The sequence below is a fragment of the Microcaecilia unicolor genome, chromosome 1, assembly GCF_901765095.1.
Source record: "Microcaecilia unicolor chromosome 1, aMicUni1.1, whole genome shotgun sequence".
Lineage (NCBI taxonomy): Eukaryota > Metazoa > Chordata > Amphibia > Gymnophiona > Siphonopidae > Microcaecilia > Microcaecilia unicolor.
In genome coordinates, this window is record NC_044031.1 from 34,711,447 (window position 1) to 34,738,276 (window position 26,830).

The 26,830-nt window shown below is 47.5% G+C and overlaps 1 protein-coding gene across 2 annotated transcripts in view; it reads right to left on the reverse strand.

Annotated features, from left to right (window-relative positions):
- LOC115464959 (zinc finger protein 221-like) overlaps positions 1 to 25,210 on the reverse strand; it is a 36,989-nt gene extending 11,779 nt beyond the window's left edge. Inside the window, exons 1-4 of one of the 2 annotated variants that reach the window (XM_030195354.1) lie at positions 25,160 to 25,210; positions 16,242 to 16,368; positions 14,661 to 14,774; positions 10,627 to 10,809 (exon numbers count right to left, since the gene is read on the reverse strand). In XM_030195354.1, the coding sequence (XP_030051214.1) occupies positions 10,627 to 10,809; positions 14,661 to 14,774; positions 16,242 to 16,368; positions 25,160 to 25,183 (448 nt within the window). In that variant the 5' untranslated portion in view covers positions 25,184 to 25,210. The remainder of the gene's footprint in view (positions 1 to 10,626; positions 10,810 to 14,660; positions 14,775 to 16,241; positions 16,369 to 25,159) is intronic. The other variant, XM_030195359.1, reaches the window with a different exon arrangement.
- Positions 25,211 to 26,830: the final 1,620 nt, after the last annotated feature.

Here is a 26,830-nt window from a genome sequence, read left to right on the forward strand (position 1 = left end):
CTCTTTTCAAGAAGCTGCTGAAAACGTACCTTTTTGAACAAGTGTATTCCATTAGTGACTCTGCTGTTTAGTCATCCTAATTGCTGTTAACATTTTATCCTTATTCTACTGCTAAATTCATGTGCTGTATCTCTTAACTTTTGTAATTCATGGAAGCCACATTGTGTCTGCATTTGTGGGAAAATGTGGGGTAGAAATGAACCGTAAATAAATAAATAAAATAAAATATCATTCCGTATTTTAGCACTTTGATAAGTAAATGTACGTTCCCAAATAGAACTGTATTTTACATTTTTCAATTAAGGAAAATCAAGAACTAAACTTCTAAGCGCTTCTCAAATGTAACCAGTTAATAGGGAATGGTTATGCAGAACATTTATACCCCGCTTTATACCACTGAAAGTGGTCTCAAAGTGGCCTAGTGGTTAGGGTAGTGGACTTTGGTCCTGGGGAACTGATTTCAAGTCCCGGCACAGGCAGCTCCTTGTGACTCTGGACAAGTCACTTAACCCTCCATTGCCTGCCACATTGAGCCTGCCATGAGTGGGTAAGTGCGGGGTACAAATGTAACAAAAATAAAATAGATACTATTGGAGATTCTACATGGAATGTTGCTATTCCATGTAGAAGGCTGCGCAGGCTTCTGCTTCTGTGAGTCTGACGTCCTGCACATACGTGCAGGACGTCAGACTCACAGAAGCAGAAGCCTGCGCGGCCACATAGGTGATCTGCAAGGGCCGACTTCTAGTGGAATAGCAACATTCCATGTAGAATCTCAAATAGTAGCAACAGTGGAGGAGTGGCCTAGTGGTAATGGAGGAGTGGCCTAGTGGTTAGGGTGGTGGACTTTGGTCCTGGGGAACTGAGTTCAATTCCCACTTCAGGCACAGGCAGCTCCTTGTGACTCTGGGCAAGTCACTTAACCCTCCATTGCCTGCCACATTGAGCCTGCCATGAGTGGGTAAGTGCGGGGTACAAATGTAACAAACAAAAAAAAAGTGATGAAACAATATGTTTTTTCAGTCTTTGAAGATTAAGGGCTGTTAGATTGTTACTGAGTCCTATAAGTTTTAGAACCATAGCTCAGGCAATTATTGTAATTCCTTATGTTGTTCTCTTACTCTAAGTAAAAAAAAAAAAAAAAAAAAGAAGAAATTGCAGCTCTTGCATAATACTTCTTCACAAGTTCACTAACCTGAGGCTCAAAGGTCAGATTTGAATCTAGAATTACTCCCAAAACTCTTTACTCTAGAATTTGAGAGATTCCCCAGAAGACAAGGTGATATTAAGAGGGAAACTTTGATCACTGACACCCAGGGCCGTTGAGAGACTGGGCCGGGCCCGGGACAAGGCTGCCCCCGGGCCCCGCCCCCACTGCCCCCCCAGGTTGTCGCCGACCCCCTGAGGGGGGCTCGGTGCCACAGTCCCACCCGCCTCCGCCACCGGGCCGGGCCCCTTCCACCCGAACCCCCGCCAGCAGAAGTGCTGTCTTCTGACTCCAGCGTGTGCGGCCCACACAGACGCGCTCCTCTCAGCTGATCTTCGCTGTACTCTGCAGGGCTTCTGCACGTGCAGGACGTCAGACGCACAGAAGCCCTGCAGAGTACAGCGAAGATCAGCTGAGAGGAGCGCGTCTGTGTGGATCCTGCACGCTGGAGTCAGAAGACAGCACTTCTGCTGGAGGGGGTTCGGGTGGAAGGGGCCCGGTGGCAGGTGGGAATGCGGAGCCAGGCCCCCCTTGGAAGCCCAGGCCCCGGGAATTTTGTCCCCCCTGTCCCCCCCTCTCGGCGGCCCTGCTGACACCTAACCAAACCAGCAACTTCCCGGACAGCACTAGTTAAGTAAGGCAAAGGGGCCTTTCTGTTCTATCCTGTTCCTGTGAGCAATGCTAGTATTTTTTTTAATGAGAATATTTCTTTGATCTGTTCCCACACATATTCGAGGTTTGATTTACCTAACAGTGTGGCATCTGAATCTTGCTTACTCTTGTTTCTCTGCAGTAACTGTTAGTTGAGTTGTGTCTAAGCCTTCAGCTATTTTTCTCTGACCCACTGAAATTTGTCAAGGAGACCAAAGGCAAGTTGTTGCTTCGATTGATCAACATTTTTCAATTCATCTCTGACCCAGAAGTATTTAGTCTGAAACAAGAACTAATCAGACCATTTGAAAAAAAAAAAAAAAAAAAAACTAACTGGGATCCTAAGGTACTGGCCCAGTATCCAATTTCCCCTTTCTTGAAAAGCTACATGAGATGAAATTATTTTCCGTAAAGGACATGTGACCACAAGGGTCCTTTTTTCTCTGCCAGTGGTGTTCGACTGTGGACAAGGGTAAGCCATAAATATCTAAGTATATATGAAACACAGCTTAATAGTTAACAGTGTCAAAATTCTGGGAGGATGCTACTAGGGTAAACATGACTGTAGGTGTTGGAGCTAAATTCTTGGGGAGGGGTCTTAATCTTTTGATCCGTCTGCAGCTTTCAGCATCACTGATCATGCCACATTACTGTAGCATCTACAGGACATGGGGATTTCAGATACTGCATGGGCTTGGCATCACTCATTTCTGACTGGTAGATTCCACTGGTCACCTGGAGGAACATGAATTCAAGGGCTTTGAGGACTGGACGTGGGTCCCACAAGGATCAGTTCTCTCTCCTCTCTTGTTTAAAGTGTACCTTAGTCATCTTGTCAGTTTTATTCTGTTTCAGCATCCCTGACCATCCATTTGCTGATAATCTTCAGCTCTGTGTTACAATAGAACCTGATAACTGCTACTGGCAATGTGCAAGGATGAAGCTTCCAGTTTGAGGGGGGTGTGACAGGGAGTGCTGGTTGGCAGTGTGGAGAGTGGGAGATGTTAGTGTGGGGGTGTCACAGGAAGTGCTAGATGGTAGTGTGTGGGGGGTGGGAGGTGTCTGTGTCGGGGTGCCACTGTGCGTGCTGGATGGTGGTCTAGGCATAGGCGCCCGGTATAAGAGGCTTGGAGAGGCTAAGCCTCCCCTGCTGTGCTCTGAGGGGTTTAAATTGTTGATTTACCTCCATCCTCACAGCAGGAGCTGCAGTGAAAGAAAAAGTCACCAGACAACAAAGGTAGAAAAGATCATTTTATTTTCATTATAGTGTTTGGAATATGTCCACTTTGAGAATCAGGTGCTCAACATTAAAAGTTTATATTTATTTACTTATTTATGGCATTTTATCCCACATTAAACATGAATTAGGGTGTTTTGTGGCTCTACATAAGAACTGTGATGATATGATCCCTTGTTTCATATTGTTGACGGCCTGCATTTTCCGTATAGGTGGTATATGGTAAAATTATGTATCATACCTGATAATTTTCTTTCCATTAATCATAGCTGATCAATCCATAGACTGGTGGGTTGTGTCCATCTACCAGCAGGTGGAGATAGAGAGCAAACTTTGCCTCCCTATATGTGGTCATGTGCTGCCGGAAACTCCTCAGTATGTCGATATCAAAGCTCCATCCGCAGGACTCAGCACTTAGAGAATTATACCCACAAAGGGACACTCTGCCCAGCTCACCACCGCTGAAACGGGGGAGGGGAATTAACCCAGCTCATCCCCACACAAGTGGGGGAGGGGAATCCGTCCAGCTCATCCCCGCGGAGCGGGGGAGGGACACCACCCCGCCGATGCGGGGGGATCTGGCTTATCCTGCAACCGCAACCGCGGGAGGAGCTGACTGACCCTAACACCGCCGAAGCGGGAGGGGTACAAAGCTGCCCTACAGCCGCACGAAGCGGGAGGGAGTGCCGGCAGAATTTAAGTCTCAATCCAGCCCCGTAAAACGGAGGGGAGAGGAATGCAGCAGCTCACTGTAACACAAACTCGTCTCAACTCTTGAAGAATCCAAGTGAAAAAACTTGAACACGAAGTCCTCCTGAAGTAACTGAAGACTAAACTTGAACCTAAAATTCAACCAGAATATAAACAGTACAGATATCTGGGAGGGGCTATGGATTGATCAGCTATGATTAATGGAAAGAAAATTATCAGGTATGATACATAATTTTACCTTCCATATCATCATGCTGATCAATCCATAGACTGGTGGGATGTACCGAAGCAGTACTCACCCAGGGCGGGACATTGAAATCCCTGAACTCAACACTGAAGCTCCAAACCGGGCCTCCGCCCGAGCAGCCACAGTCAAGCGGTAATGTCTGGAGAAGGTATGGGCCGACGCCCAAGTTGCCGCCTTGCAAATCCCTTCCAAGGAGACGGACCCGGCCTCTGCCATCGAGGCCGCCTGAGCTCTAGTGGAGTGGGCCTTCAACTGAATAGGCGGCACCTTCCCCGCGGCCACATAAGCCGCTGCATTGGCTTCCTTGACCCATCTTGCCACTGTAGGCTTAGCAGCCTGCAGACCCTTACGAGGACCTGCAAACAGGACAAACAGATAATCCGACTTCCGGAAATCATTGGTCACTTCCAAGTATCTGATGATGACCCGTCTCACATCCAGATATTTGAGAGCAGAATACTCTTCTGGGTAGTCCTCCCTACGAAAGGAAGGGAGACAGAGCTGCTGACTCACATGGAAGCGAGAAACAATCTTGGGTAGGAAGGAAGACACTGTGCGAATAGTCACTCCTGCCTCAGTGAACTGCAGAAAAAGCTCTCGACAAGAGAGTGCCTGGAGCTCGGAAACTCTTCTGGCTGAAGTGATAGCCACCAAAAAAGACTGCTTTCAACGTCAGGTCTTTCAGAGATGCCCTCGACAAGGGTTCAAAAGGCGGCTTTGTAAGGCTCTTAGCACCAGGTTGAGATTCCACGCAGGCACCACTGAGTGCAGAGGAGGGCGCAGGTAATTAACTCCCTTGAGGAAACGCACCACATCTGGCTGCAAAGCCAGGGAAGCACCCTTCAGGCGGCCCCTGAAGCAAGCCAGGGCCGCTACCTGGACTTTCAGGGAACTGAGCGACAGGCCTTTCTCCAGACCTTCTTGCAGGAACGCCAGCACTGAAGACATTGGAGCAGTAAATGGAGAAAGTGAACCTGCTTCACACCACGCTGCAAAGGTACGCCAAACCCTGGCGTAAGCAGTAGAAGTAGAGCGCTTCCTCGCTCTCAGCAGAGTGGCGATGACCTTGTCTGTGAAGCCCTTCTTCCTCAGACTCTGCCGCTCAATAGCCAGGCCGTAAGACCAAAGGGGGAGGGATCCTCCATCACCACGGGACCCTGATGTAACAGGCCCTGCTCCACTGGCAGTCGCAGAGGTTCGTCCACTGAGAGCCTGATCAAGTCCACATACCAGGGACGTCTGGGCCAATCCGGACCCACCAGGATTATCCGGCCCGGATGCTTTGCCACCCGGTCTAGCACCCTGCCCAACATGGGCCAGGGCGGGAACACATAGAGAAGCTCTTGTGTCGGCCACTGTTGGAGAAGAGCATCTACTCCCAGGGATCAAGGGTCCCGTCCTCTGCTGAAAAAGCGCGGCACTTGGCAATTGGCCGATGACGCCATCAGATCTAGGCTCGGCTGGCCCCAGCGCTTCGTGATGTCCAAGAACGCCTGAACAGATAGCTGCCACTCTCCGGGCTCCAAGGTATGGCGACTGAGAAAGTCCGCCTTGACATTCATGACTCCGACAATGTGGGCCGCTGACAGCTGTTCCAGGTTCGCTTCCGCCCACTGGCATAGATTCATGGCCTCCTTGGCTAGCGGGGCGCTCTTGGTACCTCCCTGGCAGTTGACATAGGCCACAGCCGTGGCATTGTCCGACAGGACCCGTACAGTCTTCAACGCCAGTACCGGGATGAACTCCAAAAGCGCCAACCGAATGGCTCTGAGTTCCAGGAGGTTGATAGACCACATTACCTCTGCAGGAGACCAGAGCCCCTGCGCTGTCCTTCCCAAGCAGCGGGCTCCCCAGCCCGACAAAGAGGCGTCCGTCGTGACGACAATCCACTCCGGGGTCACCAGAGGCATTCCTGCAGACAACTTGTCTGTCTGCGTCCACCAGCTCAGCGCCTTGCGCACTGCTGGGTCCAAGGGAAGGCGCACAGCATAATCCTCCGACATCGGAGTCCAGCGCTGCAGCAGAGAGTGTTGTAGTGGTCTCATATGAGCCCTGGCCCAGGGCACTACTTCCATCGTGGCCGTCATAGAGCCCAACAGCTGCACATAGTCCCAAGCCCGAAGAGGAGAGGCTACTAGGAACTGGTCCATCTGAGCCTGAAGCTTGACAATCCGATTGTCTGGCAGGAACACTCTGCCCACTTGGGTGTCGAATCGAACTCCCAGATACTCCAGGGACTGAGTTGGGCGCAGCTGGCTTTCCTCCCAGTTGATGATCCACCCCAGGGAGCTCAAAAGAGCAACCACCCGGTTCACAGCTTTGCCGCACTCTGCATAAGAGGGGGCTCGGATCAATCAGTCGTCCAGATAAGGATGGACTTGTACTCCTTCCTTCCTCAGGAAGGCCGCGATGACCACCATTACTTTGGAGAAGGTCCGCGGAGCAGTAGCCAACCCGAACGGGAGGGCTCTGAACTGGAAGTGTCGGCCCAGTACTGCAAAACGCAGAAAGCGTTGATGAGGAGGCCAGATGGGAATATGCAAGTACGCTTCCTTGAAGTCCAAGGATGCCAGGAACTCTCCTGCCTTCACTGCCGCTATAACAGAGCGGAGGGTCTCCATGCGAAAGTGCCTGATTGACCCCTTGAGGTCGAGGATAGGCCGTACAGAACCTCCTTTCTTTGGTACCACAAAGTAAATGGAGTAACGTCCCTTGCCAAGCTGATTTTCTGGCACCGGAACGACCGCACCCAGGCGGATCAGATTGTCCAAGGTCTGCTGCACTGCCACAGTTTGACCGGAGACTTGCAGGGAGAGAGTACAAACCCGTCTCTTAAGGGTCGGCAGAACTCTAGCTTGTAGCCGTCTCTGATGACTTCCAGCACTCAAGCGTCTGAAGTTATTATGATCCACTCGCCCAGAAACGAGGACAGCCGTCCTCCAATCTGCACTGGGGCGTGGACCAAGGCCCCGTCATTGGGTACGAGACCCTAGGGGAGGACCGGAGGGAGCACCTCCGGGACGGCGGTATCTGCGAAAGGAATGCTGCTTGGGGGAGAAGTTCCTCTTGAAGGAAGAGGGGGCAGAGGAGCCCGACCTGCCCGGGCGGTACCGACGAGCTTCCTGAAACCGTCCTCTGGAGGTACCGGGGCGAGCACTAGCCCGAGCCCTGACCTCTGGTAACCTCTTGCCCTTAGACGTGCCAAGATCGGTCACGATTTTGTCCAGCTCGACCCCAAAGAGCAGCTTGCCTTTAAAAGGCAATCTAGCCAGGCGGGATTTAGAGGCGTGGTCCGCAGACCTATGCTTCAGCCAAAGCCACCGCCGCGCAGAGATTGTCTGAGCCATGCCTTTAGCTGAGGCCCTCAAGACATCATACAGCAAGTCTGCCAAATAGGCTAAGCCCGATTCCAGGGCCGGTCGATCAGCCCTCAAGGAATGATCCGAGGGGGAAGCCCGCTGCACCATAGTCAGGCACGCCCTGGCCACATAGGAACCGCAAACTGAGGCCTGCAAACTTAAAGCAGCCGCCTCAAAGGACGATCTTAAGGCCGCCTCCAATCTTCTGTCTTGGGCGTCCTATAGGGCCGTGCCACCGTCCACCGGCAATGCCGTTTTCTTAGTCACCGCAGTGATTAAAGAAACCACGGTAGGCCACAGATAGGCCTCACGTTCACTTTCAGGCAAAGGATAGAGGCGGGACATAGCCCTAACCACTTTAAGGCTCGCTTCCGGGACATCCCACTGAGCCGAAATTAAGGTGTGCATGGCATCATGCACGTGGAAGGTTCTATGCGGGCACTTCGTCCCCAGCATAATGGCAGAGCCAACAGGGGCTGAGGGAGAGACGTCCTCCGGAGAGGAAATCTTCAAAATGCCCATGGCCTGCATTAACAGGTTGGGCAAATCCTCTGAGCTAAAGAGCCACGCTGCAGAGGGGTCATCCGCTCCATCCGAGCGGGGATCCGTCTCCTCCAAGGAATCCGCAAAGGACCGTTGGGAGAACTCAGATACGCTGCCCTCATCTACATCGGAGGAGACAAAGTCCTCCAAGGCCTGGGAATCAACCCGAGGGCGTTTACCTCCGGGGGCCTCAACCTCTTTACCAGACGAGGGAGCAGGGGCAGCGTTTTGCATAAGGAAGGCCTGATGCAGCAGCAAAACAAACTCGGGGGAGAAACCCCGCATACTGTGCACTTCCGCAGCCTGGGCTACAGCCCTAGACGCACCCTCAACCGGCGCTCGTAAGAGCGGGGGAGAGACATGCTGCGCATCCAAGATGGCGTCCGGCGCGACACTCCGCGAAGGAGCCGCGCGGGAAGAACGGCGCTTAACTTTAGCCGCTTGTGCCGTCGCCCAAATTAAGGGCGTTCATGGCATCAATGTCTCCCACCTCAAGGGCGGCCCAAGAAGAAGCCGTCCGAGCCGCGTGGCCGGCCAATATGGCGGAGGCGAGCCGCGGGGGATGGGCGTTTATGGCGGGAAAAACCGCCACACCGGAGGAAGGACCGGGACACTCATCGGTCACGAAACTGTCACCCAACAAGGGCGAATCAGACTTTAAGACCCCCGCATCCCCTCTAGAAGCGCACACGCGATCCGGGGAGCGACTCTTTGCGCCCTCGCCCTCCGACGCCATGGGCCACATGGAGACCAATCGGGGAACCCCCTGCCCGCTATAAAAGGTAAAAATTACCTGCTGTCCGCTCCGAGCTGTAACGACCTGGTGTCCCAGTGAGTAGCTGCAATAAACGTTTAAATAAACGCCTTTAAGGACGTTCAAAATTTTTTTTTTTTTTTTAAACGGAGCCAGCGGGAGGGGGGAGAAAAGGAGGGACCTGGCGCCACCAGGTTTGCACTTGCTCAAGAAGAGCCCTCAACCCCAGGCACTCAACAAAACCTAAAAATTAGGCTTGGAGGCCTAGCCAGAGCTGCTGCTGTGTGTGACCACCACCTGCTGAGATAGAGAACATACTGAGGAGTTTCCGGCAGCACATGACCACATATAGGGAGGCAAAGTTTGCTCTCTATCTCCACCTGCTGGTAGATGGACACAACCCACCAGTCTATGGATTGATCAGCATGATGATATGGAATGGTGTATTAGGGTCTGCCCAGTGTAATATTTATGGTACAGTAAGGTTCTGAGCGTGTTTTTGCACAAAGTTGTGCATAGTGAGTTGAGCGATTGTGTTTAGAATATGCTTTGAGCAACCGCTTTATTCTCTGACATATGATACATATCTAATATCTAAATTTAATAAAAGGTATTGTGACTTTTATTTTTATTTTTTTTTTCTGTGTGTTATCATACAATTATGAATTTAAGTTCCACCCCTGGCCCCACCCCTAACCCCGCCCCTTTAGCCTCCCCAAACATTTGGGCCACCGACCGCCTATGGCCGTAGGGTTAGGAAGACTCAATGTGCTGGTGTCACTAGGACTCCTGGAAACAAAGCTGCCATGTTACCCAGTTCCAGAAGGAGAACTTTTTGGCCAGTTCTGGTTTTGAGTATACATCTTAAGGCAGTGTGGAGTTTGTAGTTCTTGATTTTACTCACCAAATTCATTGTGGCAGATCTCATAATCCACTGAGAAATCCAGGACTGAATTAAAATCTCCCTCCTGGAGCTGAGTAACTTGGCAACCCTGAGAATTTGAATGTGAAGGTGTCAGTAGAGACTTTGTTACATTCATAAAAGTAAATATTTTGTTTTCTGCATTTTATGGCAAAGATGAATCTCACTTTAAGATAGAGTATACTGGTTATAACTTCAGTCTTTTCAATTCACTGATCCGCCAGGTTACTTTTGGATTAATTCTGAGAATATTACTTTTACTGTACTCTCCACACAAATGGTTTCCCTCACCTAAGTCACCTGATGTGTTTTTAGAATTAATTTATGAGTAAGGATTTTACCACAGTCCAGACATATGAATTGTTTCTCTCTCATATGGATCTTCTGGTATAATTTTTATCTGTCCTCTCAGGCTGAAACTTTTATCACAGACTGTACATGAATTGTTTTTCACTTTTGCATGTTTCACTTGATGTATTCTTAGATTTGCTTTTCGGGTGAAGTTTTTACCACAGTCTGGACATAAAAATGACTTTTCTCGCGTATAGAATCTTTGGTGCATTTTTAAATTTGTTTTCTTCTCAAAGCCTTTACCACATATCATACATAAGTGTAGATACTCTCCTGTATGGATTCTTTGGTGAGACTTTAAATGTGTTTTCTCTATAAACATTCTACCACAATCAGAACATACAAATAGTTTCACTCCTAAATGGATCATGTGGTGTCCTCCTAAAAGTGATTTCCGTAGGGCATATAAATGGTTTCACTCCTGTATGAATTCTCTGGTGTCCTTTCTAAATGTGATTTCCATGTAAAACATTTACCACAAACTGGACTTATGAATGGTTTCTTCCCAGCATGAATCCTCTGGTGCGCTTTTAAATTTGTTTTCACATTAAAGCTTCTACCACAATCAAGACATTTAAATAGTTTCTCTCCCGTATGCATTCTCTGGTGTGTTTGTAAATTTGATTTCGGTTTTAAACTTTTACCACGCTCCACACATGGATATGGAATCTCTCCCCTGTGGACCCTTGAATTAGACTCTCTCCTCCCGTCTCTTCCATCTGATCTCAGGATAAACATTCCTTTGTCTTTCTCTGGAAGCATCTTGTGGGTTTCCTGATTTTCAGTACCTCCCTTATAATGGTTTTCATATTGGATGCCATTACCTGCTGGATAAGAGAGAAACGTGCTGACGTTATTTCATAGGTTGGTGGTAGAGGAAATACTCTTCACTTTCCATACTTAGAATATCGGAGTTGAATATGCAATGGAGAGCTAAGGACAGGTGTTTTACTCAAAAGCTTTCAGAAGGAAATTGAATTTTAGACAGACTTTCCACTGCATCCAAAGTACTCCCCGTCATATATAATTACTAGGAACGATGTAAAAGTTCTGATCTCAGTTATTAAGAGTTATCAAACTCATGACTTCCTTCTTCTGTGATGATATATTTATGTATTATTACCATTGGGGGCTCAGTGTATCTAGGAATGACCAGATGCTCTACAGCCCGTGACATATAGCAGTCTTCCTGTGCAAAAGTCCTTGAGACTAACCCTCCTTTAAAGGAGATCCTGCTTACCTGGACAGCTATTTATAACCATCTCATCTAGAGCAATACAAGGGTGTTACATGCTGCAGGTGAACCTTCAGATTTGTGTCCTCTTCAGTTCACTTTCAGACTCCAACCTCCACTCCCCCCCCAAGAATTTGTTAATTAAAATGAAAAATCATGTTCAACCCAACAGCATCCTCCCAGAATGAATGTGTAGAAATGCATAATTGCACGTGAATGCTGGCTTTTAACTGTTTCCCTATGTTTCACAGATACTATACAGTGTATACATGAGGACAATTAGCAAAAACCATTGACCCAGATAAATGGGTTAGCTGAAAAGTGCCTACCCTCCCTACAGGTAAGAGTACGCATCAATAGTTTTTTGACTTAGAGCCCTATTTACTAAGGTGTGCTAGCGTTTTTAGCGCGTGCCAAATGCTAGAGACACCCATAGGAAATTTTATTTATTTATTTGTTGCATTTGTACCCCACATTTTCCCACCTATTTGCAGGCTCAATGTGGCTTACATAGTACCGTCAAAGGCATTTGCCCAGTCGGTGGATAACAAATACAAAGTTGTATAGTGATCGTATGAGGTATAAGTGGAGGGTCGGAATGGATGAAGATTGCGTGTTGTCCTCTTCGATCAGTCATGCTATGTTGGTAGGTGAAGAGGGTTACGTGGTCGTTGAGGTAGGCCTTTTTGAAGAGGTTGGTTTTTAGTGATTTCCTGAAGTTCAAGTGGTCATGGATTGTTTTCACAGCTTTTGGGAGCCCATTCCATAGTTGTGCGCTTATGTAGGAGAAGCTGGATGCGTAAGTTGTTTTGTATTTCAGTCCTTTGCAATTTGGGTAGTGTAGGTTTAGGTAGGATCTTGATGATCTGACTTTGTTTCTTATTGGTAAGTCTATGAGGTTTGTCATGTATTCTGGGACTACGCCGTATATGATTTTGTGGACTAAGGTGCAGATTTTGAAGATGATCCATTCTTTGATTGGGAGCCAATGCAACTTTTCTCGCAGGGATTTGGCACTTTCGAAGCGTGTTTTGCTGAATATCAGCCTGGCTGCTGTATTTTGGGTGGTCTGGAGTTTTTTTATGAGTTGTTCTTTGCAGCCCGCGTAGATTCTGTTGCAATAATCTGCATAGCTTAGGACCATTGATTGTATTAGATATCGAAAAGTTGCTCTTGGGAAGAAAGGTTTTAATCGTTTGAGCTTCCACATTGAATAGAACATTTTCTTTGTTACAGAGTTTACTTGGCTCTCGAGGGTAAGGTTGCGATCAAGTGTGACACCGAGTATTTTCAAACTGTCCGAGGTAGGAAGGGTATGTCCTGGAGTATCTATGGTTGTGGGTTTGTATTTGTTATATGGAGAGGAGAGGATGAGGCAATGTGTTTTTTTCGGTGTTCAGTTTCAGTTGGAATGAGTTTGCCCAGGAGTCCATGATGTTCAGACTATCGTTGATTTTGCTGGTTATTTCTGTCAGATCATGTCTGAAGGGGATGTATATTGTAACATCATCTGCGTAAATGAATGGGTTAAGGCCTCAGTTGGATAAGGACTGTGCCAGTGGAATCATCATCATGTTGAAGAATATTGGTGATAATGATGATCCTTGAGGTACTCCGCAGACTGCTTTCCATGGTGGTGATATGTTTGACTTTATTTATTTATTGCATTTGTATCCCACATTTTCCCACCTCTTTGCAGGCTCAATGTGGCTTACAATACATCATGGATAGTGGAAATATATTAGAAAATAGACAATTAGTGTTATAGAAGGATCTTAAGCAACATGATAGTGATGAAACATGATAGTAGTATAACAAGCTGATATTGTAAGACAGTTCTTAATATATGTGGAGGAATTGTGTGTGTTCACGTTGGTTGATCTTTTTGGTATGCTTTGTTAAAGAGATGGGTCTTCAACAGTTTGCGGAAGCTTGTTAGTTCGTAAATCGTTTTTAAGTTGCGTGGCAGTGTGTTCCATAACTGTGTGCTCAAGTAGGTAAAGTCTGACGCGTGCATTAGTTTGTATTTTAGACCTTTGCAGTTGGGGAAATGCAGATTAAGGAATGTGCGAGATGATTTTTTGGCATTCCTGGGTGGTAAGTCTATTAGGTCTGACATGTAGGCTGGTGCATCTCCATGAATGATTTTGTGGACTAGGGAGCATATTTTGAACGTGATGTGTTCTTTGAGTGGGAGCCAATGTAGTTTTTCATGTAGAGGTTTAGCACTTTCATATTTTGTAGAGACCATTTTCGTCAGCATTGAAAATGTCACAAGGTGCAAACTCGTTCAAGAAGGTAGGAAGAACTGAAACAACCCAATTTTCAGCACCAAAGTAATCAGCGTCTTGTTTTTCACCATGCTGTTTCTTGAATTTTATGTTGTTCCTCTCCTTCCACCTTTTCAACCATCCAACAGTGGCTTTGAATTAAGTTAGTCCAAGACTTTCAGCTAGCTGATTAGCTTTCTCCATATGCAGTGGACCATTGACAGGAAACTGTCTGCTCCTGACTTGAGAAAACCACCGAAGAAGAGCATCTTCTACCTCCTCAGCTTTTTCCGCCCGTTTTCGTTTCCAGTGTGGATTTGTATTGTTTTGCCAGTATTCCAGAAGCTGGTCTTTCTGCTTCAAGATACGTGAAATTTGACTAGGATTGACAGTATATTCTTTAGCAATAGATGCTTGACTTTGTTTGTTTTCTAATTTTTTAAGAACTTCTATTCATTCAGCCAGTGTTAAAGTCTTACAGTTGCACGACGATGACAACGACTCCAGTGTACACTCTAACAACATTCTTTCGCTTCTTCTGCCTGTGGCAGTTAGCCAAAGAGATTTCAAATTTACCGCCCCTTTGTCACGTGCCAATCGGCTTCTATATTCCATGCGTGCGCTTATGCGGAGTCTTTCCTGCAGAGGAGCAGTCTTAATCCATGCATACAAGCGAATCTTGCACTTATTAGTGGTGCGCTAAACCGAAGTTTGTCCCCATAGAAATTGATGGCGCCAAAAATGGGACCGAAGTACGGCATGCAGTTAAACAGAGCATGCGCTTATCCGACGTGCACTTAAATGGAGTGCACTGTATTTACAATTTGAGTGCAGGCACTTACACCAGCCATAGATCTGCTGTATCTGTGGGCGTCTAAATGCTTTATACTTTCATATTCTACATACTACGGGCATAAATGTATGCCTCACTCATGCCCTGCCCAGGCTCTGCCTTGCAAATACGCACTACGCAAGATAGGAGCATATTTTCAGAACCGTGCTTTTCAGAACAGTGGCCAACCTCAGGAATCCAGCAAACATTAAGCACAGAAAATGCCAGCACAAACAAAAATTATTTAGGAAACAGAAGTCCCCCAATCCCAATACAGATAGAGAGATGGCCCCTCCCCAAGGCTGCCCAGGATTCCTCTCCTGTCCCCGAGCTGTCCCTCACCTCTCCAACAGCTTCTCAGTCTCCTTCTGTCTCTTGGGTCTTGCTGGTCTCTGACACACGGATCTTCCTCCCGCTCAATCTTTGATATAAGAGAAGGTTTCTCAGATGAAGAATCTGTTCAAAGTCCAAAAGATTACATCAGTTTTCTCCTAAATTAAGGAAAATGATTTTTTACACTAAATATTCATACAGAGTGAAATCTGAATAGTGGGAAGCTGCTTCTGAATGGATGGAGAAATGTTATTGATGCCAATAAATACAGTATAGGCGATGTCATTTGATGAAACATTAAAGCTTGAGGAATAAAATGGGGAGAGGAGAATAACCAGCTTAGATTCCCAGAGTCTCAAAATCTAAGAACTTGATTCTCATTACAACTGCAGATCTATGGTTAAAAAGGGAGCTGTGCAACACACTGTGAGGTGTAAGAAGTACAAGAGAAGTCTCTTTCTCTTGAATTGTGTCACATGAGCCAAAGAAAATGGATGTTTAGAAGGAGAGGATTCTGGGATATGTTATCTAATGTTATTGTATAATTAATTTGTTCTCTGTAATCCGCCTTGAGCCATTGGTATTGGTTAAGCAGAATAGAAATTTACAAATTAAATTAAGTTACAGTGAAAGCAACCAGCATGGTGCTAGGAAAGAACCAATCTGAAGCCTATTCTATCAAGAAAAGTAGGTGCCTAGGAAAGGAATGGAAAACAACAGTGAGGATGTTATAATGCCTTTGTATCATTCCACGGTGTGACCGCACCTCGAATATTGTGTTCAATTCTGGTCGCCACATCTCAAAAAAGATATAGTGGAATTAGAAAAGGTACAGAGAAGGGCGACAAAAATAATAAAGAGGATGGGACGACTTCCATATAAGGAAAGGCTGAAGCGTCTAGGGCTCTTCAGCTTGGAGAAAAGGGGAGATATGATAGAGGTCTATAAAATAATGAGTTGAGTGGAACGGGTAGACATAAATCATTTGTTTACTCTTTCCAAAAATACTAGGACTAGGGGGCATGCAATGAAGCTACAAAGCAGTATTTTGCTTGTGTCCCTTTACTCCCTTGCGCCCAGTCATTCACTCATACTTCCCTAGCCCTCAATCCTCTACCGACTACCTCCTTGACTCACTCTCCCTTGTCCTTATACTCCTTCCTCACCCTCCTATCCCAGCTTACTGATAGCAGAAAACCATCAGAAAAACAAAGGTTGTAAGCATCTTCCTCCCCCTCTGCTTCCAGGCCCAGAGTATCTGTCACACTTTAAACCACATACAAAGCGAGACAGTCCTGTACTAGAAACCAAGAGAGGGGGGATAACAGCAGAGAAACAGGGAGATACAGGGGTACTGCCCATTACCAGCACGCTAGCCTTCCATCAACCATGATGATTCCATAAAGAATGAAGAATTCTGTGGCAAGGACCAGTTTTGTGGCCCTTTCTTCTGTTCCAGAACTGCGGGAGACTGGGGGCTTTTACAAGAGGCTGGAAACATGTCTTCTAGATTACTTCTTACCCCAAACTAAAGACATTCACAACATTTTGGTATAAATCTTCAAATAATAGAACAAAACTAATCTTTACCCAGTGACGTCAGAGTTTCATAATTCTCCTTCATGGTCTCCTTGTAAAGCTCCTTCTGCCATTCTGCTAACGTCTCCCACTCACCCTCGCAGAAATAGACAGCGATGTCCTCAAACGTTACAGGGACCTGGAACAGGAAGAAGGACCCGCACAACAGCTTAAAAACCTGACATGTTGACCTCTGAGTTTCAGACATTAACAAGGATCTTCTCTGGCCACATTTGGTGAAAGCTTGTGCAGCAGCTGGAAATGTTAATCCCAAGGAATGACTCTTACACAAATGACAAGTTTCAGTAAGTCGAGACAGGGGAAGGGATGGATAAAGTCAGTCTTTCCAGAATACTAACAAACACAGTAACAAAGTAAATGAAGGCAGGGCAGTTAAGGACCAAACCTCCAGATCTCCTTGGTTGTTCCCATATATACTGCTCTAGTTAAGGTTCTAACCCTATCACAGGAAGGTGGGGGACAACCTGTAGTCCACCATTGAATTTTATGCAGCCTGCGAGGCAATGAAAAGTATAAACAGAAAATGGCCCACACAAGATGCCATTATCAGAGTTTTATTGTCAGTAGAACTGTTGAAGGATACAACAGCGGGACAAGACTCATTTGGGCTGCCATCTCCGTCGGTGACGTCACTTCCTCTCGGACAAGACTCGTTTGACAGTGTTTGGAAAGACAGAAGTATATGGTAACTGATCATCCTGGTGACAATTTATGTCCATTCAATCATCACAATGAGTTTTGTTGGCAGTGAATTATATGGCGCATTTCTTAATTTTCTATGTGCAGCCCATTCATGCGACCCTCGGTGTATAAAGCTTGCCCACCCCACCGTCAGCTGTACATGACTGATCTCCTGTGGGATAATGCTTCTTCTCCAACTCAGTTTTGGTATTTCTGCTGTTTAGGGTAAGATGAGCTCTCATACTTAAACCTAGCTGTGAGGCTTCTACTTTCATACTGATCATTTCTATAGCACTACTAGGCGTACGGAGTGCTATACACATTATATACAGGGTTAGGTGACTTGCCCAGGGTCGCAAGGAGAGCTGCAGTGGGAATCAAGCCCAATTCCCCAGGTTCTCAGCCCAATGCACTAACCATTAGGCTACTCCTCCCCTCCCCTCCACCCCACTCCCCTTCCCCTACATTTCTGTTACCCAGCACAGTTCACATTACTGCCCTCTGTATCTACTGCAAGTATTCTTACATTGTGATACAGCTGGGACGCCCTATTTTGCACAGAATACTGAAGTAGGAATTCAGACGTAGTGTTTTGTATGTAGGACTAAGTTCAAGGTTAATTAAAGGGCTGCAATCAGTGGTGTGCTGGAGCGGGCTCGCGAGAGCCGTTTGTTAAGTTTTTAAGAATTTTGGGAGCCGGTTGTTAAAATAGGCCTCCCCATGGCTACTTTAACAACTGACTTCCAAAATGTGGGCTTGGGCCCCCTCCTGAATTCTCTTTTACTTTGCTGGCAGTGATGCTGGCCCCACCAGCCAAGTAAATAGACAGCTGCTGCCCCCTGCTCCTTGTTTCTGACTCTGAGCATCAGGCTGGGACTTTTCATGCAAGCACAAGAAGGTTCCATCATGCTGCTCAGTGCCAGAAACAAGCAGCAGAGAATGGTGGCAGTCCATTTATTGGCTGGTAGGGCTCGGCAAAGGAATGCCAAGCGTGCCCACACAAGGGAGGGGAGAGAGAGGCATTTATTCTCCCCCCCCCCCCCCCCAAATTTCAGGGCCAGCTATGCCCGGAGAGAGAGCCCGTTGTTAAAAATTTACCAGCACTATTCAAATGTCTACTTTGAATTAAGGAAGTAATGTTTATTCTGTTGTTTATCAATAAAAATTATTGAAAGGAAAAAAAATTTACCAGCACACCCCTGGCTGCAATTATTACAAAATACCTGCAGCCAAAATGATCTATGGCTGCTCTTGTTATAATCATGTGACACCTTTGTTAAGAAGCTTACATTGGCTGCCAATTTCTGCACATACATATTTTTTAAGATGGCTTGCATTGTACATTACAGGGGAACTGTTCCTCTTTTCTCCCACAGCTGACAGCTTATCCAGATTTCAGAGTGAATTCCCGCGCAGGCTTCTGTTTCTGTGAGTCGTGCAGGACGTCAGACTCACAGAAACAGAAGCCTGCCCTTGCAGATCAGCAACGCGGATGCGCCAGAGAAGAGGACTTCGGCAGGAGGGGGTTGGGGTACCCGATGGCGGCGGCGGGTTGGCAGCGGGAGGGGGGGTTGAAGGGGTTGGAGGCGGGGGGCCAGAGCCAAATCTATGGGAGCCCATGCCCCCACATACCTATGCCCCTGATATGTGTGTACAAGAGAAACCAGTTAATAATACTTCCATCAGCATTTTGGAAATGGTGGCTGACACCAGAGAACTTGTCACAATTGCCCCTGAATAACAGGTGAAGACAGCAGGTCCCAAAGGTCAGGCAGCTGGCACTTGTGTGCCTAAGGGCAGGTGCAAAAGCTGAGCACAAAATTCTAAAAGTATACAGGTCTTCCCATTATAAAAGGAGAAATATATGGATACTTTTTCAGCCCACGCAAAACACACACCCTTAAACTGTCTATATCCCAAGACTCTACAGGTGTACATAGCAGCTTCCTGAAATTGCCAATCTAAACGTGAAAAAGGCTACTAGGTATATCTGTACGTGCTTCTAAAATGAGCTCCTTGGTTTCATCACGCCCTGGGGTCGGTGAGCCCTTGGACCATAGTTGGATTAGTACCGCCCAACTAACCTGGAAGTCAGGTAGGCTCCAACTGACAGTAGGCGAATCACAAAGGCTTGAGCAGGCAGGAACAAAGAGGTGAAGGTGTACTGGAGCTGAAAGCTGAAGCTGGATGATGAAAGCTGAAGCTGGATGATGGAAGCTGAAGCACTACGAGAGTAGCACAGAGACCTGTTGCAAGGCAAAGAAGCTATGGCAGCCCTCCCCTCAAACGGAGCTCCGGGCATCTGATGTCATCACAGAAACTGCCCGCAGAAGTACATAAGTATTGCCATACTGGGAAAGACCAAAGGTCCATCAAGCCCAGCATCCTGTTTCCAACAGTGGCCAATCCACATCACAAATACCTGGCAAGATCCCAAAAAAGTACAAAACATTTTATGCTGCTTAGCCCAGAAATAAGCAGTGGATTTTCCCCAAGTCCAATTTAATAATGGTCTATAGACGTTTCCTTTAGGAAGCCGTCTAAACCTTTTTAAAATTCTGCTAAACTAACCGCCTTTACCACATTCTCTGGCAACAAATTCCAGAGTTTAATTACACGTTGAGTGAAGAAACATTTTCTCCTATTTGTTTTAAGTTTACTACTTTGTAGCTTCATTGCATGTCATCTAGTCCTAGTATTTTTGGAAAGTGTAAACAGACCCTTCAAGTCTACCCGTTCCACTCCACTCATTATTTTATAGACCTCTATCTTAGCCATCTTTTCTCCAAGATGAAGAGCCCTAGCCGCTTTAGCCTTTTCTCATAGGGAAGTCATCCCATCCCCTTTATTATTTTCGTCGCCCTTCTCTGCACCTTTTCTAATTCCACTATATCTTTTTTGAGATACGGCGACCAGAACTGAACACAATATTTGAGGTGCAGTCGCACCTTGGAGCGATACAAAGGCATTATAACATCCTCATTTTTGTTTTTCATTCCTTTCCTAATAATGCCTAACATTATATTTGCTTTCTTAGCCACAGCAGCACACTAAGCAGAAGCTTTCAACATGTCATCAACGACAACACCTAGATCCATTTCTTGGTCTGTGACTCCTAACGTGGAACCTTGCATGACATAGCTATAATTTGGGTTCCTCTTTCCCACATGCATCGCTTTGCACTTGCTCACATTAAACGTCATCTGCAAATTTAGACGCCCAATCTTGTAAGGTCCTCTTGTAATTTTTCACAATGATCCTGTGATTTAACGACTTTGAATAACTTTGTGTCATCAGCAAATTTAATTACCTCACTAGTTACTCCCATCTCTAGCTCATTTATAAATATGTTAAAAAGCAGCGGTCCCAGCACAGACCCCGGGGAACCCCACTAACTACCCTTCTCCATTGAGAATACTAACCATTTAACCCTACACTCTGTTTTCTATCTTTTAACCAGTTTTTAATCCACAATAGAACACTACCTCCTATCCCATGACTCTCCAATTTCCTCTGGAGTCTTTCATGAGGTACTTTGTCAAATGCCTTCTGAAAATCCAGATACACAATATCAACCAGTTCACCTTTATCCACATGTTTGTTCATCCCTTCAAAGAAATGTAATAGATTGGTGAGGGAAGATTTCCCTTCACTAAATCCATGTTGGGTTTGTCTCATTAATCCATGCTTTTGAATATGCTCTGTAATTTTGTTCTTTATAATAGTCTCTACCATTTTGCCCGGCACTGATGTCAGACTTATTGGTCTATAATTTCCCAGATCTCCCCTGGAACCTTTTTAACAATCGGCGTTACATTGGTCATCCTCCAATGTTCCGGTACCATGCTCGATTTTAAGGATAAATTACATATTACTAACAGTAGTTCTGCAAGTTCATTTTTCAGTTCTATCAGTACTCTGGGATGAATACAATCCAGTCCAGGAGATTTGCTACTCTTCAGTTTGTAGAACTGCCCAATTACATCCTCTAGGTTTATAGAGATTTCATTCAGTTTCTCCGACTCGTCAGCTTTAAATACCATTTCTGGAACTGGTATCTCTCCCAAATCTTCCTCGGTGAAGACCGAAGCAAAGAATTCATTTAATCTCTTCACTATGGCTTTGGCTTCCACGATCGCCCCTTTTACCCCTCGGTCATCTAGCAGTCCAACCGATTCTTTTGCCAGCTTCCTGCTTTTAATATACCTAAAAAAAAATTGAAACCGAGCATGCCCCGAGAGGAAAAGCAGCTGCAGGAGCAGGCAGTTAGCGCTGGAGGAAGAAGGCGTCTTCTGCTGGCAGGGCCTGGGATCCCCGCCAGCCGAGGGATTTCAGCAGAGGTAGCAATCGTGGGGGGGGGGGCACCAGCAGCGATCGTGGGGCAGCTGAAGCGATGGGGAGCAGCAGCGGACTATTTGGGGGGGGCAGCGGCCCTGCCCTGGGACCGGCAGTGGCAGCCCTGCCCCGGTTTAGTCTCTCAGCGGCCCTGTTTTGGGTTATATAGCACGAAGAATGAATAAAAGTATAGAGCATTTCCACTCACAGGCAAAATTAACTTTCGCCCTTAAAAGAACAATAAAAAAAGGGGGGGGGCAGATTGCAGTGGGCATCAGTTACAACCCTAAAGACAAAGGTACGTCCCTGGCCGCCTTTCTGGACAAACTGGATGGGCCATGCTAGTTTTTATCGGCCCTCAAACCTTATTCAGCTTGCCCTCTAACATGAGTCTTAGGAAGAAATGTGATTATCAATATTATTATTATTATTGAGAAGGAAACATTCTCAGTTTTATGCGCCGGAATCCCTGGTTCAAAAAGCTGTCATTGATGAAAATGCTTTATTTTGGTCATTCATTCAAGCTTGGTGAACTGGGGACTGCAGCTGGTGGTACACTGAGTTTGAATGAATGGCCAAAATAAGGCATTTTCATTAATGACAGCTTTTTGAACCAGGAGTTCAGGCACATAAAACTGAGAGTTTCTCCTTCCCGCTTAATAATCTCTCTATATAAAACGCACCTCCAACGTTCTAATGAAGCCGGAAGCTTCAAAGTTCTAAGTTTGTAGTGTTGTAGATTGCTGTTTGCCCATGAGTGTCTACCCCGCCCTCGCGTCACAACGTGATGATGTCGAGGGCGGAGCACTGACACTCACTGAATCGCATCGCTCACCCGTTGCTACACCACGAAACGTGACGTCAGACGCATCACGGACCTATGAGAACGACCTGCATGAAAAAAGGAAGCACTATCAGCAGCTGACAATGAAGGAATCGCCGAACCGCTGCCAGGGAACGGAAGGAGACGTCAGACGCATGACGGACCAATCACGAGCAACTGCATGGGAACAAGGGAGGAGAATGAGCAGCACAACCGGTCACTTTCTCTGCAGCACGGAGACAAGGAACATCGCTGGAAGGAGAATACTATTTGGATGCCCATGCTCCTGTCTCAGTATGTGACGGCGCAAAGAGACACCCAGAAACACAGTTGCAGCCTCCCTAACAAACGCCCTCCCAGACAAAACTACCCACTGTCCCAATGTCCCCGGCACCTCAACCAACCTCCCTCCAAGTTACACACACCCACAAAAGTACTGGATCATAATGGCGCTGCAAACACAAACCCAGAAATCAACTTGCAGCCTCCCTAACAAACGTCCTCCAACACACAACTAGGGAAGGAGGGAGGGGGGAGGACCCTGGAACTCAGAGGGAGGGGGGGAGGAACCTGGAACTCGGAGGGAGGTCCCTGGAACTCGGAGGGAGGTCCCTGGAACTCGGAGGGAGGGGAGACCCTGGAACAGGGAGGGAGGGAGGGAGGGAGGGAGGACCCTGGAACTTGGAGGGGGGACTCTGGAACTTGGAGGGAGGGGAACCCTGGAACTGGGAGGGAGGGGACGACCCTGGAAGTCAGAGGGAGGGAGGGGGAGACGGCCCTGGAGCTCGGAGGGACGGAGGGAGGGAACGGCCCTGGAACTCGGAGGGAGGAAGGGAGGGTGAGAACACATTTATCCTAACAATCCCTTTCAAAACATTAATTGCTGAAAGGCAATACCTTGCTAGCGCCCGTTTTATTGGTTTCAGAAACGGGCCTTTTTTACTAGTAGTTATAATAATATTGATAAATCACATATCCTCCTAAGATTCATATCAGAGGGTAAGCTATATAAATTTTAAAGAACAAGGTTTGTTGGTCAGGAATTGGTCTTTGTCTGCTGTCATTTACTATGTTACTGATATTCAGTACTACCCTGGGGCAGGGCCGTCGAGGGGGGGACAGGGGGGACAAAACTCCCCGGGCCCAGGCCTTTGAGGGCGGGACACAGGGAGGGAATGCCCGAAGGGAGGCGATCTGCAGACTGCCGCTGCTGCGCTTCTTTCACACTGAGCGAGGTCTAGGTGCTACTTTGTGCTACTTTATAGCAGGGGCGTATCTGAACTGCGGCGGTAGGGGGGGCCAGGGCCAGAGAGGGGGGGCACATTATAGCCCCCCCCCCCCCGCCGCCGCCGCCGCCACCGCCGCCATTGCCGATCCCCCTCCCCCCAGCCGCTGCCATTGCTAACCCTCCCCCTCCGCTGCTCGCCTACCTTCGCTGGCGGGGGACCCCAACCCCCGCCAGCCGAGGTCCGCGTCCTCCTGCCGCTGCCGGCTGCCTTTGGTCCTTTCATTCTTCCATTGAAGCTGGCGCCGACGAAAAAGTTTCTTTTGAATCTGACGTCGCTGCACGTTGCACGTTGTACGTGCAGGACGTCAGACTCAGAAACAATTTCTGAGTCTGACGTCCTGCACGTACAACGTGCAGCGACGTCAGACTCAAAAGAAACTTTCGTCGGCGCCAGCTTCAATGGAAGAATTAAAGGACCAAAGGCAGCCGGCAGCGGCAGGAGGACGCGGACCTCGGCTGGCGGGGGTTGGGGTCCCCCGCCAGCGAAGGTAGGCGAGCAACGGAGGGGGAGGGTTGGCAGCGGTAGGGGGGTCCAGGGCGAAATCTGCGGGGGCCCAGGCCCCTGAGGCCCCACGCAGATACGCCCCTGCTTTATATGTATACCTGACTTTGATTTGTCCCTGCCATTTTCAGGGCACAGACCGTAGAAGTATGCCCAGCACTAGCCCCACCTCTGAACCACTAGCCCCTCCTCCCAACCACCGGTGCTGCCACCCAATCAGGCTCATTTTCAAAAGAGATGGACATCCATCTTTCAACATAAATCGGAACATGGACGTCCATCTCCCACGGATGTCCAAATCAGTATAATCGAAACCCGATTTTGGATGTCTCCAACTGCAGTCCATCGTAAGGATGTCCAAATTTCAAGGGGACATATCGGAGGCACGGTGAAGGCGGGGCTTTGGCGTGCCTAAAACTTGGACGTCTTTGAGCCATAATCGAAAAAAGCAAGGGTGTCCTAAAGTAAAATTTGGACGTTTTCACCTGGACGTGTTTTTTTTTACGAATAAGGCACAAAAAGGTGCCTGACATGACCAGATGACCACCAGAGGGAATTGGGGATGACCTCCCATTACTCCTGCAGTGGTCTCTAACCCTCTCCCACCCTCAAAAAGCATCTTGATTTGAATTCAGGGGGACCCGGCCTGGTGGTGGACGGAGGGGGGCAGCGACGACCTTGGTGGGGGGGCGGCTATTACGATAACGACCTCGGGGGGGGGGGGGCAACGGCGGGGCCCCGGGGGCGGCCTTGCCCCAGGCCCGGCCCAGTCTCTTAGCGGCCCTGCTCTGGGGTTTCTTCCCTTTGTGACACAGCGATCAGATAGTCTCACATCTACCTTATTCAGGATTATTTGAAAGTCTGTAGCATCAAAAGAAAAATCAAACCGGTATATCTTCTGAGCAGAGATACCAAGTTGCCCAGTTTCAGGCTGGAAAGTTTCGGGACAGTCCTGATTTTAAACTTACATCCCAAAGCAGTGTGGGATTTGTAGTGCTCAATCCTGCCCATTAAAATCAATGCTGGAAGTCCCATAATGCACTAGGATAGGGTGGTCAGAGAAATCCAGGACTGTTCCAAAATCTCCAGCCTGGAACTTGGTAACTTAGCATCTCTGCCTGAGATCAGACCAGATCCATCTGGGAATTTACACAACAGCTGCTAAACACTGCAGAAACATTTCCTGAGCTATGCACAAATGCACAGAAGTGTCTTTGTCTAATTCCCCTCCTGTGAGATGCTGGTGAAAAGCCCCAGCTCTGGAGTGAAGGCTGTCCTACCTGTGCAGACTCTGCCTCGGCCATTTTCTCTTCTGCTTTTCTGGAAGGATTCTCTCTCTCTCTCTCTCTCTCTTTCTTTCCTGGGATGAAGCTTCAGGCTTTGCTTCTGCTTCTCTCTCTCAATGGCTGATGCTTGCACAGATGCTGCAGGCACTAGGCAGGGAGGGCAGGAAATGTGCAGAGCTTAGAGGGAGGAAGATCTCATGCAGGCAGCCATGCTCTGACTGGCAGAAAGCAACTGAAATGTACAGTAGCAGTCACAGCTGCCAACCAACTCCATGCCATAGAGGCAGTGATCCAGGCCTAGCTTTGCAAAGTCCCCTTCTCTAAGCAGTCTGGGATGACAATCTTATATATGTTGTTGCCTAAGTAAAACATTTACAATTACTGGTAGTAAGTCCCACTGTTGGATCACTTGAGTTGGGCGCAGGCCGGGGCCGGAATAAATCCGGTAGCCTGAGGGTACTTTTTTTTCTGGTCATTCTTCTGTTCACTCTCAGTCTCACTCCCAATAACTAGTCAACAGTCTCAGTTGCAAAAACTTCAACTTGCTTTACTAACAGTAACTTGGAAAAACAGTTCATAAACTTGTCAGTTTGGCCTGTACAATTCAGGGTGTTTTTCTTCAGATGCTCAGCACAGCAAAGTCTCCATGTGATATCAGGGCATTCAAAGTGACAGTTCAGTTCTAGCCTAAATCTCTATTTGCAATCAGAACAAATACTTATCAGTCTCCTCTATTTGCAACCAGGGAATCAGTACCTGGCAACAGTGGCATAGCCAGACCCAGTATTTTGGATGGGCCCAGAGTTAACTTAGATGGGCCTTTCCACACCATGCCATGCCCCACCTCCCCCCACCGGAGATATATATTTAAAAAAGTTTTCATCTACCCCCATATTAACACTTCTCTTCCTCCGCAGCTTTCCGCCATCTGCCCACCCGTCACTGAACTCCATCCCTAACCCCAGCCAGCCGAAGTCCTCTTCAGCGCCAGTCTCCGTTGCTGATCTGGATTCTGTTTCTGTTTGTCCTGACATCCTGCACGTAGGAACGTGCAGGACATCAGGACTCACAGAAACAGAATCCAGATCAGTGAATGCAAGAATTGGGGGGGGGGGGGGCTTGGAGATGATGCGCCGGGGAGGTGAACGACGCTGCACCCGGGGAGGGTGTCATGCTGCACCCAGAGGGGATGGAGGATGCTTAACCTGGGGGGGGGGGGGTCCAGCGGCAATCCGGCCTGGGTGGCAGTTGACCAAGGAACACCACTGGGGAACAGTATGAGCTGAGCCGGTGGATCCTCGGGAAACCTTAAAGGAGACGGAGAACCCCGAGATCTGGCCCAGGGCGTGACTGGAAGTGAGGTGGCTGTGCAGCTGATGTCCTTGCCTCCCTGTGTGCATGGGGGGGGCCACATGAATGGCAAATGAGCTGGTCAGAGTGGACCCGGGTGACCTATCCTATTTATGATATTGTATTTATTTTCTGTTTTCAGTTCTATAATATATTGTAAACCACTATGATGGTCTTCCAATAGCAGTATATCAAATTCTAAATAAACTGTAAACTGTTTTATTTTCCCCTTTAGGAGGGTCATAATTTAAAGGAAAAGTAATGATAAATTTTTGTGAATAGTAACATAGTAGTTCATTTCCGGTAACAGTAGAA